We start from the raw sequence: 18,821 nt of genomic DNA, 5'->3' as shown, positions 1-18,821 counted from the left end.
AACTTTATTAAAAAACAGTATCATGGACCAGCCGCAAACAATACGCCTAGTGAGAGTTGAGACCGAACCTTGAAGCAATCTATGTGCACTCTGGTTTGATGACGCTATTACCGATACCGATACCGATATCGATACCAGATTTAAGAATATCTAGTAGATAATACAGAAATGATAATTGATAAATCATACAAAACTAGCTTATGCTCGCGACTTCGTCCGCGTGGACTACACAAATTTCAAACCTCTATTTCCCTCTTTAGGGGTTGAATTATCAAAAATCCTTTCTTAGCGGATGCCTACGACATAATAGCTATCTGCATGCCCCAGTAGTTTGAGCTGTGCGTGCATAGATCAGTCAGTCAGTCACCTTTTCCTTTTGTATATTTAAATTAAAAAGGTGGGCAAACATTACATCAAACATCCGTTATTGCTAATGGAATACAATAATTTCGTAATGGAATTAAAGAACCAAACAATTTATCATTCCGTAACAATCAATATTAATTTGGCTTATTCAATCGCATGTAATAGTAAAAACTTTGTATTATAAAAGCAATAAAAACTTATTATTACACATCAAGTATTCATTCCTGTCTATGTAAACACGACTAGTTTATGCGTGATGTTATGAGTTTATGACTGATCCGTCATTGTTTTTTTTTCTTTTGTGCAATCGATTGTATCTCTTATCTCACTGTCTCACTGGCGAGAATTCTACGACAGTATCTGGAGCGTTATGCACTATTGTGTATTGAGCTTTGTTCAACTCTTCTCTGTTGAGTTTCTTCTTGTCCACGGGACGTATGCGCGTACGCAGCTTGCCGCATCGTCCATCGGTCACTTTTTCGTACACTTCTGAAACAAATACGTATTTTGGTTACACTGTCGACACGTGAAAATTATACCTACTCATATTTTTTGCTAATTAAGGTTTCGGACTCGTACTAAGGAATCAGAGAATTTGTTCCATACATATGTACCTGTGCTATAACCGTATAAAGAGAAAATAAATAGGTATCTATCTTATGAACTATTCCAAGAATAAGCGAACTTTCAAGACTGGTCACAGTTTATTCCAAGTAAAAGTAATTTATTAATAGAGTAACGGCAAATGCTTTCAACTTGTACTTTCAAATAGTTAACATTCCTATCATACCTATCTATTTATTAAATGGATACTCACGTTCTTTCTTGAAAGAATTGTGGCAGGCCATATGGCAGAGTGAAGGGAAACCTTTCAACCTGTCTGGATTAATGGGATTCAGTCCCACCGGGCTGCTACAAATTGGCTCCTTTTTTCCTTTACACGCACTCATGCATGTTTCGAAATTATTGGTTCTTCTGGTAGACTTTCGTCGTCTAGTTGTCGATGGTCGAACTGTTGATGTAGGATTTATGTGTATGTTGGTAATCGAACCCTGTGGGGCTTTGACGCGTACTGTTAGTACTGGTTTGGAATTTACAGGTCTTGCCGGTTGCACTGGAGATAAGATTGGACCAGCTGTTGTCGGAACTGGCAATGCTGTCGGGTTGCCACCTGAAATTTGTAGTGGGTAGACCAACATCGAACCAGGTGGCCACGCAGCTGGGGATGCATTATTAGTATTAGTCAGTATAGGTTGCAGACTTCCTGACTGGAAAGCGGGTGGAGATGAATTTATTAGTATCTGTTGTGGATTTCCGGGCTGGAATGTTCGTAAAGTTCCTTGAGTTGATGGTATCGACATCGTAGACTGTGATGTCAAGGATGTGAAAGTTGCTGTGGTTGGCTGGTTTTGCGCTGCTGTGGGTGGCTGATTTTGCGTAGTTGCCTGAGTTTGAGGTGAAGTTGGTAACGATGGCGGTACGACAGGCGGTTGTACCGGATTGACTGGTCCCCTTGGATCAAAAACAATAAGGAAATTCGGTAATTCATTCTTCGGTGGATTTTCCACAACTTGTGACATTAGTTCTGGAGTTTTCTGAACTGGTGATCCTCCATTTTGCGTAGGAGAAGAATTCCCGTTCTGTACTATTGTGGGATTAGGGGTAGGCCTAGAAGGAGGCGGTAATGTCGAAGTTGTGCCGGTTGTAGGTTGCGTAAAAAGGGCTGGATTATTTGAAGTAACCGGTGAATCACTCGTGAATATCTCCGTTATGGGTTTTGGCGTGTAACCCGGTTCGTTGACGAGGTTTGCGGCGAACCATTCCGGCTCTGATATTTCGCCTCGGCATAGTTGTAACACTGAAAAGAAAAAATAAATTGTTCAGTACGGCTTAGAAAAGTATTGACGAACCAACGAGAAGACGGTCTCCTAAAAAATTCGAGTAAGAAGAGAAACTTATTTTTCTATAACTAAAGGCATATACCTAAGATTTAACTATAATGTATTTAAGATATAGTTGGTGATATATCCATCATACCTCCACCACACCAACAGTTAATAACATAATCCTTACTCTGTGCCTTACGCATTAATCATATTTTTATTATACTGTCCAGTCGGGCCCGGATTTGTAGCAGAACATATTTTTGACACAAAAAAATATTTGATTAAAATCCGGGCCCGACAGACGACAAGTGGGAACTGCTGTGGGCTCTTACAATCACAACAAGGATAGTATCTCCATGGACGTCGGACATCCCACTACAAGATTTAATCTATTATGTGCCTGGTTTGACTTTAGAATGATGCCCTCCAGGCTTCCTACAAAGTATCTGTATACATGCAACAATTCAATGTGTTGTTTTCTCTTATTTACTGTCTTCACAACTGGCAGCGGAACTTAAACAAGTTTTCAAGGTCCACTTTTTGCGATCGCTCTCGCTGAGGTCAAGTCCCTCGACGGGTGACAGGAATATTTTTGTCGTTTCATTGATTAAACCAGAAACCGAGGGACACAGTTCGTACCGATAGATCTGGTTTTTTAGATTTGGGATGACTGTGTCACAAATAAATTATTTATTCATCATCATCATGATCAACCCATCGCCGGCTCACTACAGAGCACGGGTCTCCTCTCAGAGTGAGAAGGGTTTTGGCCATAGTCTACCACGCTGACCAAGAGCGGATTGGCAGACTTTACACACCTTTGAGAACATTATGGAGAACTCTCAGGCATGCAGGTTTCCTCACGATGTTTTCCTTCACCGTTAAAGCAAGTGAAATTTTAATTACTTAAAAACGCACATAACTCCGAAAAGTTAGAGGTGCGTGCCCGAGATCGAACCCCGGACCTCCGATTGGAAGGCGGACACCCTAACCACTAGGCTACCACAGCTTCACAGCTACACAATTATTTCTAATTGATTACTAAATAGAGGGTCTTCCGAAATTCGTAAAATCCACCATCCGCTGTTCGTTTTAAGTTTGTTAACCATTTTGAATTATCAATTGAACTAAAAAAGTTCCCCAAATTACGTCAAACGTGTATGACGTCACAACTGTGAATTTCATACAAGCTCCCTTTGATCAACTTACCCTTCTATTCTAACCTATTGCTATTATGATACATTTAACCACTGGAGAAACTTGCCTAGGTTAAACCACTCGAAAGCTCTGGTCAATTCAAGAAGAAGGTAGCCTCTGAGGTGCTGGCGCTTAATAGGAGTAATTCTGGGCATTCTAGTGCGAGCTTTAACGGGTCACTGTGGCCTAAAAAGGCACATGTACAACCTTAAACTCCAGGGCTCGGACACCTGCAGACTGTGCCACAAGTCTATCGAGACTCCGTTGCACATTTTCTGCTACTGCCCTGCTTTGATGCACAAACGTAGCATCCACCCAGAGGGAAACAAATCATTATACCCTGAGGATGTTACTTCAATTCCAGTCAAAAAAGTGCTGTATCTGGCAGCCACAAGATTTGACTAGGAAATGTGAAGTTGAGGCTAATACACAATAGATCGGAACCGGTCGCAGTGATACAGGGATTCAAGAACCTACATAGCCCCAAAATAAAAAATAAAATAAAATAAAAATATTTTTTTATTCAATTAAACTTTTACAAGTATTTTTGAATCGTCAGCTGCATCTACTAAGGTACCTATCCTAGAAGAAGAAGCTCCCTTATTTAGCGAGCGTTTGACGTTTGATAAAAGTCGCTGACTTGACTACTATTTTTTTTATAGTCTAATCTAATCTAATCTAAATCAGCCTGTGCTGTCCCACGTCTGGGCAAAGGCCTCCCTCCGATCCTTCCACAATTTTCTATTTCGTGCCTCTTCAGGCCATAGTTTTATAGTCATCATCCCTATTAGCCTCAATAGCTCAGCGGTTTAGGGGTAGATTCTCTACGAAACAGGATAACATGTTATTGCTTACACGTTTACATACCTAGCCATTATGAGTTTTTACTAAGGAGTTAGAAAAGATTCTCGGAAACGTGTATTGGGAAATAAGTAACGGGAAACGTATTACAAATATGCAAAGTTTAAATGTGTTTTTAGTGTTCCGTGTCCGAAGGGACCCTATTACTAAGACGCCGCTGTCCGTCCGTCCGTCCGTCCGTCCGTCCGTCCGTCTGTCTGTCAGCAGGCTGTATCTCATTAGCCGTAATAGGTAAAGAGTTGACAAAATGTCTATTTCTATTGCCGCTATAATAAAAAATAGTAAAGATTTCAAAATGGCAGCCATTTAACATGAAAAAAATGAAAAGTGTTATTTCTTGTAGTACGGAACCGTTCTTATGCGAGTCCGACTTGACCGATTTTTATTGTTTCGAAATATACTTAGCAATTATATTACAATTAATTAATACCTACGGATGTTTACCTAACAATTCTTACCCGATTATGGCAACGCCAAAAAGAAGGGTAGGGGATTTTGACAGTCTAGTATGTTTGTATCTATATGTGTTTCAGCGTAGCGCCGAAACTACTGACCCGATTTTGATGAATGAGGTGTCAATCTATTCATTATTATGGTTCGGGTGATAGGTATGACCTATAATTTATACGAACAAAATCAGTAAGTATGGCTGATGTTACACCCCAAAAAACCAGCCAAGTGCGAGTCAGACTCGCGCACCGAGGGTTCCGTACTCAGGTATTTTTTCAAAAAACTGCATATGCATAAAAATAAATAAAAAATTGTTTTAGAATGTACCAGTTAAGCCCTTTCACATGATACCCGACTTAGCATAGTAATCTTACTTTGAAAGTTGAAAATACTAATTATTTGTTCATGAAGACATTTTAATTTTATTGTAATGTAACTACAAATTCACGGTTTTGCGATTTCTTTACTTGTGCTATAAGACCTACTACCTACCTGCCAAATTTCATGATTCTAGGTCGATGGCAAATACCCTATAGGTATTTCTTGACAGACACGACATACAGACAAACGGATAGAACACAACAAAGTGATCCTATAAGGGTTCCTTTTTTGTTTTGAGATACGGAACCTCAAAAATGGATATAGAGAAAAGCAGAAATTGAAAACAACATAGCAACTTACTATTGCATGGAGATTACTTTAGATACCTACTAGAGTACACTCAGTAGACGTATGTATATAGGACGAGAAATACCTGAATTATTGATACGTTCAAAACGAAGACTTAAATCTATACACTTAGAGAGTATTTTCAATTAAAGGTTAGATTAATATCATTTGGTTGAGTAAAGGCTTGCGTATTGCGTACACATCACAACGCAAGAATTTCAAGTAGGTAGGTAGTTAGGTAGGCTGGCACGTAATATAATCTATCTATGTATCTCTATATACATACACAGATAAAAAGGATTTCTTAATAGAAGACATATTTAATTAAATCAAAACAGTTTTCTTCAGTCCAAGTCCAAGTGGGTGCTGGGTGGGCAAAAGTGCAGCGTTGGAAGACTCCGATTAGGTGGACAGACGACATCAAACGAGCCGCAGGGAGCTACTGGAATTCAGGTGACGCAAGACCGTGGCGTGTGGAAGTTCCTACAAGAGATCTAGGTCTAGCAGTGGACGTCTGTAAGTTGATGATGATGATGATGAGGTTTTCAAGTTATCTAACAAGACATGTGCATTGTCGAATCTTAATGCTGCTTAAATAACGTCATGATTTCTAAATTGTCACCCGGTATATTTGTGATCATGTGAAAATCACATGAAAATCAGTGATCACGATTCAGACTGACCTTCAGTAGGTACCTAGGTCCGGACGCCTATACAATTTTGGCCATTCATATTAATATGGTTGATCGTAGTCACGTTATGCATGCTTGATGAAGGGATATCTACTCATGTTTGTGTTGTAGGTAGTAGGTACCTACCAACACTATAATATGTAGGTACATGTTACTGTAAAAGCTCGAACTACGACAAACCCTAAGATTTTCCAGTAAATCTTAACTACATAGTTCTAATAGTATAGGTCCGAACTGTAGTGTCATTTTAATCGTTAATTTCGAACTTTAACTAACATAGTCATAAACTAATGATTTTACTAACATCTCGGTAAATCGTTGGATTCAAGTAGCTCTGAGACACGCAATTGGCACAAAACAGTTCGGATTTTCACGATAACTTAAAAAATCTGAAGTTTTACTTAGGTACTGCAAAGTTCTTAGATTTAAATTCTCATAAAAACTTTGGTCAAAAATACTCATTTACTTCATATTTGTGCAAATCTGGGAAATTTCAGAACGTTATCTTCAGGTCTATCTATCAGGAGGAGTAAATGAGTATTTTTGACCAAAGTTTTTATGGAAAAACATGTAGATGCATAAGTGTTATGCCCGCAAAACTTATTACCATAAGCTTTCCATGTATGAATAGTCTACTATTTTCGAAAACCGGCCAAGTGCGAGTTAGGCTCGCCCAATGAGAGTTCCGTACTACAGTCGTATGTTTTCGACATTTTGCACGATAATTTATAAACTATGATGCATAAAAATAAATAAAAATCTGTTTTAGAATGAACAGGTGAAGACCTTTCATATGATACCCCACTTGATAGTTATCTCACTTCGAAAGTTGAAAATACTACTTAATTATAATAGGCTAGTTGACACTTTTTTTAAGTAGGTCTTAAATGGTTAATATTTGTCCTATTAGATCAAAAAAATTAACACTATATTTTTTTGCGCCCTAAAAACCGTAAAACTTTAATTTAAAAATATATTTTTCATAGACAGGTGAAAACACTGTCGGCCATGTTTGGCCGATAGATTATCTGTGCTCTGACGTCATGCATTTGTAAACAACAGCATAACCTACCAAAGTTTAATAAACATGACTTCTATACTAGTTTACATGAAAAATATAGTAATTATCGTTATTGTATCATCCGAGAATGTAAAAACGCATCGATAAAGACCACAGGAAAGTTGTGGATTAGAGTGCCCAGTGAAATAAATATACGTAACACGCGAAGACTTGCTTAAAGGGATCCTATATCACTAACGACTGCAACCAAAATTTATTTTTGCAAAGATCACTTTGTTGTAAGTCTTACTTAATAACTTATTCAATTTATAAAGAGAAAACGATAATTTTTTACGTTTACTATGAGTTTTTAGAAATATATAAAAACTAGCTTATGCTCGTGACTTCGCCCGCGTGGACTTCATAAATTTCAAACCCCCATTTAACCCACTCAGGGGTGGAATTTCAAAAAATCCTTTCCTAGTGGATACCTTCTCTTTACCTACAAAGAATACACCCACCAAATTTCATGTATCTAGAACCAGCCGTATAGATGTTTAGGCTGTGCGTTGATAATATAAGTTAGTCAGGACTTGAAATTTTATATATATGGATACTACGTTAGTCAATAGGGATGACATTTGTTTGTTTACATATTTAACACACGTCACATCATGGCTGACAGCGTTTTCTGAGTTTCAAATAAAAATAAAAACTGTATTTTTTTAAATTGGATTTATATATCCATCCTGCGTTTTTAATAATTGTTATTGATATATTTCGTTGTCTTAAGCAAAATACTATAATAAATAATCATTTATTGGACGAAATTAGTCAAGTTAGAAAATGAGTCAAGTAGCCTATTAGTTCATGACCACAATTTAATTTTTTTGTGTGATCTAACCCTAAATTCACGGTTTTCAGATTTTTCCCCAAATGACAGCTATAAGTTCTACCTACCTGCCAAATTTCATGATTCTAGGTCAACGGGAAGTACCCTGTAGGTTTCTTGACAGACAGACAGACAGACAGACAAAAAAGTGATCCTATAAGGGTTCCATTTTTCCTTTTAAGGTACGGAACCCTAAAAACTAACTAACATTTGAATTTTCGCGGATTAGTTCGGACTTTCACACTAGCACAATGTACAACGAGTACCGATGGGTAAAGAGTAGGTAGTTATGACCAGGACACGGCCTAGTTAGTAGTTCATTAATCAAGCTATAAATCATCACCTGTCCAAACATTACACAACAGAGAGCTACAACAACTAGTTATTAGAAATATTTAGGTTTACCTATTAAAAATTGGCAGGTAGGTATGTAGGCATTTCTAATAACAGGAATAGCAGGCGGGAAATTAGTAATTTTCTTTTAAATACATACTACCTTTATATTTTTTACCTTTATGTGTTATTATTTGAAAACCTTCCTACCTGGCCGACGCGTTTGTAACACTTTCATTCATTACCTTCCTCATCAGTCATCATCATCATCATCGTGAGCAACCCATCGCCGGCTCACTACAGAGCAAGGGGCTCCTTTCGAAGGGTTTGGCCTTAGACTAGCATTCTGGCCAAGAGTGGATTGGCAGACTTTACAGACCTTTAAGAACATTATGGAGAACTCAGGCATACAGGTTTCCTCACGATGTTGTCCTTCAGCGTCAAAGAAAGTGATATTTAATTACTTAATTGCCTTTCTACCTACTTATAATTTATGTAACATCTATATATATAAAAAAGCTTACTAATTGACCGACTGATCTATCAACGTAAAAGCACGGACGGATCGGGCTGAAATTTGGCATGCAGATTGCTATTATGACGTACACACTACACATCCGCTAAGAAACGATTTTTGAAAATTCAATCCCTAAAAGGGGGTAAAATAGGGGTTTGAAATTTTTGAAGTCCACGCGGATGAAGTCACGAGCATAAGTTAGTAGGTCATAACTCGTAGAGGTAAATATGTAGGTAGGTTAGGACCTAGTATGGACCTACCTAGGTTACTACCTAGTATGGATGGTTAGTAGGTACATAGTAGTAGTAAGCCGACTCGAGATACGATTAGATAGCAAAGCCACTAACTTGTCTGGAAAGAGCCTCTAACATCTAAGAAACCAAAATGTTTTCAGATTGATTTTTTATCAGATTCTGCTAAAATATGGTTCGGGTCAGTTTACCTAGCTAGACACACAATATCTATACTTAAACTTAAATACATACTAAACAATCGTGATCGAATTAGTTAAGTAATCTTTGTGTTTGTTTTTCCCAAAATAACTAAGTAGATACCTATGTATGTACTATGTAGCTACGCAAAACTTGTTTGAATTTATTTCATACCTACCATCCTACCAAGTAACCATAGCTAATGTTACCGGTTGGATGTTTTCACTAAAAAATCTAACAATGTTATCCACATCACACACGTATCAGCGCATCCAAACAATAGGTGAAAGTATCACAATCCAACAGGACACTCGCTTATACATAGTAGTAACTAGTAACACGGTTCAATGGAAAATGTTGAAACGGTATTTTATTACGAAAACACTTTGTAATATCACCTTTATGTATGTTTGAGTAAGATTGAAAATAAACACTCACGTGTTAAAACGACGAGCGCAAACGCGTGCTCCATACTGGCTGGTCGCAGTTGATCTGCCTCTGCTGTTCGAAGTTCGAACAACCGAAGACCAGTCTTGAGTAAAACCAGTACAACAATTTCAGTAGCAGTTCTCAAACGTATACGCTGTGATTCATTGTATTGGTTGTTATGAAATCTGGCGCGTCGAACTTTTTGCTATTAATTATTTTTATTCCATTTGCTTCATGAAGCTTTGCTTGAGTGATTCCTGTCCATATATCTGCTTACATAGACAACATGTTCATAATAATTAACAAATCATTAGATAGAATTGATCTAGTCTTGACTCTTGTGTCATGTCATACCTACAGCCTATATAGTTTCTTCGTTACCTATACCACCTATACCTCAAATACGTGGAAGAACTCTCTTCAAGTGCGAGTCAGACTCGCGCACCGAGGGTCCCGTTCAGACAAACAGACAACGAAGTGAGGGTTCCTTTTTGCCTTTTGTGGTACGAGACCCTAAAAAAGTGGAGATCGAACTAATTTAATCACAAGAATCTTAAGGCGTATAAGTAGTTTAATCTTCGTTTAAATTTTTGAATTTCTTTCGAACTCAGCGTAAGCAAAGTCACGACACGAGAGCCCAACCAATCACGCTGAAATTCTTGAAATGAAATTTACAAAAAATAAATTGTAAGTGTACCTACTTAGTAGGTAGGTAACCTTACCCAATCATCGAAAAATTATTGGCAACAAAAACTTATATCTGATGCTCAATAATTGATGCTCTGACGAAGTGTATCACTAATCACTATACGTAGATACAGTAGCAAGAAATATTGTACATCGACCTTTAGAATGAGATATCGGCTTTGTAGAGCCTTTCTCAACGATAGAGACAGACAACGCTCTACGAAACCGCTATCTCTCTCTAAAGGTCGATGTACAATATTTTCTGCCGCTTACTGTACATGAATTATGTAGTTATTATTTCTAGACAATGCTTTGCCTTGCTCTAGCAATGTAATATTTGCAGGAGAAAATGTTATTTTCACTATAGACAACGCCCTACGAAACCGCTCTTTCTAAATGTCGATTTACTTACAACATTTCCTGCCGGGTACTGTAATATTATGATTAAGGAGATATAATAGCCTGACGCAAGTGATTACCGCCGCCCATGAACATTTGCAGCACCAGAGGAGCCGCCGATGCGTTGCCGGCCTTTTAGGAGTTTGTTTTGTTACCGTTATGGACTAATTGACATAGTTTTTTATGGTAACGAGATATTAGGTTAGGTAGGTAGTAGATATACCTACTCTACTCATTATCACGATTCTGATGCAGTTTCATCAGAATTCTACCTAATCCTAGCTATTATGTAGGAGCGAAGTTTGCGTGTATTTTCTACGCATAGGTATTTGGTTCCTATTTGATTGAAGGTTTTTTATTGATTCGTATGAATTTCCTGAATTAGGTATAATACTTTACATACCTATAAAATCTTTCAGTTCTATAAGTTCTTAAGTGTGGGTTGCCTGGAAGAGATCACTTTAGTGATAAGGTCGCCCTTTACAATTATATCGAAATTAGTAGTCGAAATTTCTGGTTTAGTAGGTATAGTAGTACCTACAAATTGACACGGCAATCGGGATGGGAACGCCCCACCTCATACCCCGATTACCATCTCGACTTGTACTACACCTTAGGTACCTTACTATACATACCTACTGATACCTACCTATAGTTAGGTAAAACTTCTTGCTAATAATGAGCAAAAATAAAAATCTTCTCCATCTGCTTCTTTTTGGCTTCTATCATCAATCTGTCATAAATCATAATAAGTAATGTTGGCATGTTTGGCATCAATATTACTAAATAAATGAGTGAATTATTAATTTATTCTGCTATGGTTTGTGCAATTTTAACTCAGGACTATCAAGGTAAAATAGATGCCTCATGTGCTATAAAACCGGCACGTTTTTGCCCAAGTGTTAATTTTCGTTTTGGAACTCGGAAAATTCGACAATTTAAAAGTGTTTAGCAGTGCGATTCTATTTCTACTTGTTATTTTAACTTTATCATATTCAGTAACAGCTGTAACAAATGTAACTACGGTAAAGGTAGGTACTTACCGTATTTCTATATTTAAGTAGGTACCTACTAACTTCCGCGTGAAATCTAAGATATTTTGTAAAACTTTGTAGGTAGGAATACACGTAAAGAAAAAAGAGATCAACTAACTTTAACTAATGTAATGTGAAAATGGCATCCTATTATTTTATACTAGCTTATGCTCCCGACTTGGTCTGCGTAGACTACATAAATTTAAAACCCCCATTTAACCCACTTAGGTGTAGAATTTTGAAAAACTCTTTCTTATTGGTTACCTACTCTTTACAAAGAACACACGCTCCAAATTTCATGTCTTTAGAACCAGTGGTTTAGGCTGTGCGTTGATATATAAGTCAGTCAGTCAGGACTTTGAATTTTATATATACCTACCTTATAGATTACCTAGTTTATAGATTGGACTTCGGCCGCTTCAAAGGGAGATTTGCTTGTTCGGGTAAAGGTGATATGCCAGGCAAGTGGGATCTGTTCAGTGAATATCAGTCAGTTTGTAATTACATAATTTTATGTCGCTTTGCTAGCACGATGTAGAGTTCTTTAAATATACTTATCATCTAAAGAGTTTTCCACGGATTTCCCTGAAACTTTCGCAAGATTTAGGTCTGACTTAATTGAATTCTATATACTTAATTTATTACAGCGTTCCTTGGTCAGATTAAAACAGATATCGGACAATGGCGAGGTAAAACTTGGAGAATTAAAACATCATGTAAGTATAACACTGCATTTCTCCTTCTTTCTTAGGACTTAGGACTGTTTGTAAAGTCAACCAATCAATTTTATAACGATCATATTTCAGGTGTTCGTCTTCCGATTATCCAACAAGTGGAAACTGTGGTACCGGGCCTTCTGTGCTGGGAGTATTATAACTCACGACAGGGTTCTAACATCGGCGCACTGTTTCCTTACTAATAGAAAAAGGTTTGTTTTTAACACTTCCCCTTTCGTTAGATCCCCTATCTCTATGGGCGTCATAATCCCCGTTGCTGGAGATATTCTTGGGATATTGGTAAATAGGTATAAATACCTTTTTTTAATAGAGATAGCGAGCAAACGAGCAGGCGGGTCACCTGATGTTAAGTGATTACCGCCGCCCATGAACATTTGCAGCACCAGAGGAATCACCAATGCGTTGCCGGCCTTTTAGGAATTGGTTGGTCGGTTGGTTAGTTGGTTGGTTTGGTTGGTACCTAAAACATGTACTTGTATAACTCATATGCAAATAATGTTAATGGAAAATCCATCTTATGGATCGTGTGTCCATAAAGGTCACCATCAGAATTGATAGGTAGAGTCGCGAAAAACGGAACTCCAATGGTTTCCATTTCTACGCCCTAATGATATGAACAAGCAAAACTTAGAGGAATGGTGATATTATGTTAATAACATAAGGCGCTCCAATTGCTCTGCTGTTTGAGCTAAATCATGGCTTTGGCATGAATTATATTACCTATGTATAGTACGTGACAGGTCGAGATGGAAATGGGGTATGAGGTGAGGGTTTATTGATTTCGTCGTTTTAGCGTTTAAACTATCGTGAGTGATTTCGTCGTTGCTTGTGTAGTTTTGTGTATTGAAAAATGTGTAAAATAAAAAAATCCAATGTTCCATTCTCAAAGAATGAACTAGCCTGAAAATTAGTATTAGAATATTGTGACATTGACTGAAAAAATAATTGTTATAAATACACTGCATAAGGGCTAAGGATGTGTTTTACACTGGCATATCGAAAAGAAGTCTATACCCAGAATAAAATCCGATTCAAAATCAGTAGACCACATGAACAATTAAAATCACTAAGTTAAGTTGGTATATACCTATCACATCACAATTCAAATCAAGTGTTTGTAGCGATGTTTGTTAGATAAGCAGAGGCGTCTCTAGCCCTTGTGGCGCCCGTGTGCAACCAGTACCCTGGCGCCCTCTAGTCTAGTAGGAGCAGGTTCAAAATGGAATACCTACTAACAGTTATATTTTCAAACGGAAATTCGGATGCAAATGGTGCAATTTTAAATGATGATTTTAAATGATGACGGCGTCGGCCATAACACGAGTGCAGGGTCTTTGAGAGCGCCGGCATCGACGCATCTTTAGAGGTGTCGCATTAGAGGGCGCTCGGCGCTCCCTTAGACCCGGCGCCCGTGTGCGCCGCACACCCTGCACCATAGGTAAAGACGCCTCTGTAGATAAGTTCTTTTGAATGTGATGAATAAAATACCTATTACCTGCTTTAAAAACGTTAATAATTTTAAATAAATAAATAAATTACTCTCATTTTGTTGTGTCCCAAAAATATTATCGATATCGATACCCGGTATGTGATGACACCTCACTAGAAAATTGCCATCTCGACCTGTCGCGAACAATACGGATATAGGTACAGTGCGACAAGGCTCTCTTGGCACTTGAATGACATTGACAGGGGGGCACTGATGGTGAACAAAGGCTAGAATATTCAAACAAGAACAAAGGGGAAACTTGACGGCAATGTTAGTTCCGATTTTTGCCACGCGCCAAGATAGTCTTGTCGCACTGTATAGGTACGAGCTAGTATTACTTGGATTAGCAATATATTCTTTACAGGAGAAGATATAATTTTGATCATATAAGAGTTGTTGCGGGAATTTTACACGTGCAAACTCAGCAGCCAATGTTCGACAATGTCCAGCAGTGGCGAACGATCGATCATCTCTACACGCAAAGGCTGTTTAGGTTCCCAGCTTATAACTTGGCGATTGTTGTAAGTTGTACCAGTTTTTTTTATTTATTCATATACAAGTTAGCCCTTGACTGCAATCTCACCTGATAGTAAGTGATGATGCAGTCTAAGGATGATAGCGGGCCAACCTGGAAGGGGTATGGTAGTTTTTATTAAACCCATTCCCCTTTGGTTTCTACACGGCATCGTACCGGAACGCTAAATCGCTTGGTGGCACGGCTTTGCCGGTAGAGTGGTAACTAGCCACGGCCGAAGCCTTCCACCAGACCAGACCAGAAATTTAGAAATTATAAAATTCCAAACCCCTGCCAGAAATCGAACCCGGGACCTCCCAATAAAAATTAAAAATAAAATTAATTTAAAAATTCAAAATTAATTCATTTAAATTTATGATTTTTATCAAGACGTGATCAACCGTGAGCAACCCATTGAGCTAAGTCGGTTACTCTAGTTCTCCTACGGATCTCCTCATTTTTGATTTGATTACATAGAGCTCGAAGCATAACTCTCTCCACCGCACCGCCCGCAGAGTGACTCCGAGCGTTTTCGTGAGGTCCATAGTTAGCCACTACAAATCTAGGGTATATTTTGTCTTTGCAGAGGGTAAAAAAGCCATGGATATTTAACCAATTTGTTCACAAAATACCATATGCTACATTAGATCAAGATTTTGATGGCGTTTGCGTTGGTACTGCAGTGAAGACTACTAAGGTAATAAATATCCATCATCAACATCATGATCAATCCATCACCGGCCCACTACTGAGCACGGGTCTCTTCTCTCAGGCGTGCGACTTTCCTCACGATGTTTTCCTTCACCGTTTAGCAAGTGACATTTCATTGTTTAAAACGCACATAACTCCGAAAAGTTACAGGTGCGTGTCCGAGATCGAACCCCAGAGCTGCCGAAAATAAGGCAGACCTCTTAACCGCTTATCACCGCTTTTTGAATACATATTATTTCCTTTTTTACTGGTGAAAAGCAATAATAATTAAGTATGTGTACTTATACCTATTAGAATAGAATAGAATATGACATATTGTTTTATTCAAGTAAACTTTTTACAAGTGCTTATGAATAGTCAGTACCCGTAGTACAAGATTTTACGTCTCAAGAAACGAAACCAAATTCGAGAGTCGAAATACTTCCGCGTTACAGTAAAATGGACCTAAACAGCCTTGAATTGAAGTCAAATATTCAATGCCACTGATTTTAATTTCGCAATGTTTCCGCTTGGAGCGCTGGCTGTAGAAGTGTAGACAAACTTGAGCTTTAAAACAAGGCGTTTAAGATCCAGTTTACTGTAACGCGGAAGTATTTCGACTCTCGAATTTGGTTTGGTTTGGTGAGACGTAAAATCTTGTACTACGGGTACAGGTAGTTTTAATTTACCACTGGTTCAGAATGCCGTTCCTACCGAGAAGAACCGCAGCAAGAAACTCGGCTGTTGCTCTTTTTAATTTTTCAATTTACAATGTTACTATACAATACTACACAAGCCATTGCAGCCCCATGCATTGCTGGAGCGAGTCAAATCCAAGCTTTTTTATCATTTACATAGTCTGCGACTGTATACCTAATATGCTTTTTTTGGGAGCATATTTTTAATACATTTTTTAAACTTGTGTAAAGGCAATCCGCGACAGGTCGAGATGGCAATCGGGGCACGCACGAAGCGGGGGGACGCATACCCGCACGTCACCCGCGCTCGCCAGCACCGGGTTAGCGAGGGGGCTGTGCGGGGCGTTCCCCCCTCGATTGCCATTTCGAGTTTCGACCTGTAGCCAAACACGTATAGTACATACGTGTTTGGCAATTTGAGCGATTTTGTAAAAGCTTGTATGAAAAATAAAATTTAAATTCTATTCTATTTACAGAGTTGGTCAAGAGACAGGTATCTTTACGCAGCCAATTTCTACCTGACCAGGAGACAAAGCTGTGAACGTCAATTGCTGAGAAGTTGTCTATTATATTATTGCACAGATTATGATGTGTCAATGTCTTCATCTTCGGTAGGTATTTTTTTGTTCATGTTAAATGATTAATATTCCCTTTCCTCTCCAACTAAGCGTCAAGCTTGTGCTAGGAGTAGGTACTACAATAGTGCAACGGGCGGGGTTTGAACCGTCGACCTTTCGGTTTTCCTAGTCCACTCCTATACCCGTTGAGCTATTGAGGCTACAATTACGAGTAATTACGAGGTAATAATTGTAAGGTTTCCAATGTAACTTAATTTATTATTACTTTGTAACTACAATTTTGGTACATGAAAAATAAAAATAAATAAATAAAAATAATATCTATTACCTACAGTCCGCGACAGGTCGAAATGGCAATCGGGGAGGGAACGCCCCGCACACCCGCACAGCCCCCGCGCTAACCCGGTGCGGGCGAGCGCGGTTGACGTGTAGGTGCGAGGCGTCCCCCCGCCTCATAACACGATTGCCATCTCGACCTATCGCGTACTATAATAGTAGGTATCTATAGCTGATAAACGACGGGACGCGCTGTTCGATAAGAATAATAGACTTCAACGACCCTGCGGCTAAGATTTCGGGCTCCCGCACTCAGGTCAGGATGAGATTGAATGATCTTGATGATGATGAAATAAATTTTTAATCCGTAGGTACTAATATTATTATAAATGCGAAAGAGTGTATGTCTGTCTGTCTGCTAGCCTTTCACGGCCCATCCTTTCAATCGATTTTGACGAAATTTGGTACAACGACAGCTAATTGCATCCGGGGAAAGGACATACGCATGCATGGATTTAGGTTTTTTTACAAATCCCCGTGGGAACTCATTAATTTTCCGACATATAAAGTAGCCTATGTCCTTCCCCGGGAGGTAAGCTAACTTTGTACCAAATTTCGTCAAAATCGGGCCATGAAAAGCTAGCAGACAGACAGACAGACACACTTTCGTTACAGTCACAGTACAGTCGCAGACTATGTAAACGATAAAAAAGCTTGGATTTGACTCGCTCCAGCAATGCACGGGGCTGCAATGGCTTGTATAGTACGGAATAATAACATTGTAAATTGAAAAATTAAAAAGAGCAACCGCCGAGTTTCTTGCTGGTTCTTCTCGGTAGGAACGGCATTCCGAACCAGTGGTAAATTAAAACTACCTGACTATTCATAAGCACTTGTAAAAAGTTTACATGAATAAAAAAACATTCTATTCTATTCTATTCTATTCGCATTTTTAATATTAGTATGAATGAATGATGAAGACTTCAAAAATATGCTTTGCAATAATGCTTTTGCAGGAAATAGAAGGTGGTGGTCTTATATGCCACGGCACAGGGGATCCGGCAGAAGACGAAAAGATGGGTCTTTTAGTTGGAGTATCATCGCTCATCAACATCGGTCTCCCGTCTCTCCACAATCGCGTCGGACTGTTCCACAAGTGGATAACAGATGACTGCAATGCAGTTTATATTAATATTTACCTGCTTTTTGTTTGTATTATAATTTGTATGGTCCATAATATTATGACGTGTTAATAGTACTTACATTAAATAATATAAAATTAGGACAGTATATTGTTTACTAGCGACCCGCCCCGGCTTCGCATGGGTGCAATGTAGATACTAATGTGGTGTCATTGAGGTGTATTTGCCTCAGAAACTCTCAAATGAGAGGATTTTTTTCTGACCTAATTCACTTTATTTCAATTTCTCTAGGGATCTCTAATTTTTTGAGAATAAAACTATAGCTATAAACCTTCCTCTTGAATCACTCTATCTATTAGTAAAAACCGCATTAAAATCCGTTGCGTAGTTTAAAAGATCTACGCGTTCATACATACATACAGACGCGGGAAGCGACTTTATTTTATACTATGTAGAGATATTTGTTTGAGCAAGCAAAACTAATTCGATCTATCTACCTAACTAAATACTTATAATACGGTCTAAATGCACATAGGTCTGATATCTACACTATACAGACCGTTCACCTTGTCGCTTGACGTCATGTTGGCACTATTGCAAATCATCATCATCATCATCATCATCATGATCAACCCATCGCTGGCTCACTACAGAGCGCAGGACTCCTCTCAGAGTGAGAAGGGTTTTTGGTCATAGTCTACCACGCTGGCCATGTGCGGATTGGTAGGTAGACTTCACACACCTTTCAGAAAATTATGCAGAAATCTCAGGCATGCAGATTTCCTCACGATGTTTTCCTTCATCGTAAAGCAACTAGCAAGTGATATTTAATTACTTAAAACGCACATACTTAA

At 38.4% G+C, this 18,821-nt stretch overlaps 2 protein-coding genes across 5 annotated transcripts; one reads left to right on the top strand and one right to left on the bottom strand.

Annotated features, from left to right (window-relative positions):
• Positions 1 to 247: 247 nt before the first annotated feature.
• On the bottom strand, positions 248 to 9,851 carry LOC117986392 (uncharacterized). Of its 2 annotated transcripts, none has more exons than XM_034973224.2 (3): positions 9,733 to 9,851; positions 1,184 to 2,224; positions 248 to 855 (listed from the first exon to the last, which is right to left on the bottom strand). In XM_034973224.2, exons 1-3 carry the CDS (start codon positions 9,764 to 9,766, stop codon positions 692 to 694), a joined length of 1,239 nt encoding a protein of 412 aa, XP_034829115.1. In that variant the 5' UTR covers positions 9,767 to 9,851; the 3' UTR covers positions 248 to 691. The 2 variants fall into 2 exon arrangements, with proteins under 2 accessions (XP_034829115.1, XP_034829116.1); XM_034973225.2 differs by having other exon boundaries at positions 248 to 852.
• LOC138403017 (uncharacterized) lies at positions 5,794 to 18,301 on the top strand. 3 transcript variants are annotated; one of them, XM_069501877.1, is made up of 7 exons: positions 5,794 to 5,882; positions 12,491 to 12,559; positions 12,650 to 12,771; positions 14,434 to 14,590; positions 15,170 to 15,280; positions 16,448 to 16,582; positions 17,842 to 18,300. In XM_069501877.1, the coding sequence occupies exons 4-7, from the start codon at positions 14,501 to 14,503 to the stop codon at positions 18,076 to 18,078; spliced, it is 573 nt and encodes a 190-aa protein (XP_069357978.1). In that variant the 5' UTR covers positions 5,794 to 5,882; positions 12,491 to 12,559; positions 12,650 to 12,771; positions 14,434 to 14,500; the 3' UTR covers positions 18,079 to 18,300. The 3 variants fall into 3 exon arrangements, with proteins under 3 accessions (XP_069357978.1, XP_069357979.1, XP_069357980.1); XM_069501878.1 differs by having other exon boundaries at positions 5,795 to 5,945; positions 17,842 to 18,297; XM_069501879.1 differs by lacking the exon at positions 5,794 to 5,882 and adding an exon at positions 11,693 to 11,840 and having other exon boundaries at positions 17,842 to 18,301.
• Positions 18,302 to 18,821: the final 520 nt, after the last annotated feature.

Source organism: Maniola hyperantus, chromosome 11 (genome assembly GCF_902806685.2).
Source record: "Maniola hyperantus chromosome 11, iAphHyp1.2, whole genome shotgun sequence".
In the NCBI taxonomy this organism is placed as follows: Eukaryota; Metazoa; Arthropoda; class Insecta; order Lepidoptera; family Nymphalidae; genus Maniola; species Maniola hyperantus.
The sequence above is the reverse complement of the archived record's forward strand: the minus strand, read 5'-3'. Positions and strand labels throughout refer to the sequence as shown.

Coding starts and splice junctions, on each gene's coding strand:
- LOC117986392 (XM_034973224.2), bottom strand. CDS start 9,766: ATGGAGCACGCGTTTGCGCTCGTCGTTTTAACAC. Junction 2,225..9,732: donor TGCGCTCGTCGTTTTAACAC/GTGAGTGTTTAT, acceptor TTTTCTTTTCAG/TGTTACAACTATGCCGAGGC. Junction 856..1,183: donor CAATTCTTTCAAGAAAGAAC/GTGAGTATCCAT, acceptor TATTTGTTTCAG/AAGTGTACGAAAAAGTGACC.
- LOC138403017 (XM_069501879.1), top strand. CDS start 14,501: ATGTTCGACAATGTCCAGCAGTGGCGAACGATCGATCATCTCTACACG. Junction 14,591..15,169: donor CTTATAACTTGGCGATTGTT/GTAAGTTGTACC, acceptor TTGTCTTTGCAG/AGGGTAAAAAAGCCATGGAT. Junction 16,583..17,841: donor TGTCAATGTCTTCATCTTCG/GTAGGTATTTTT, acceptor ATGCTTTTGCAG/GAAATAGAAGGTGGTGGTCT.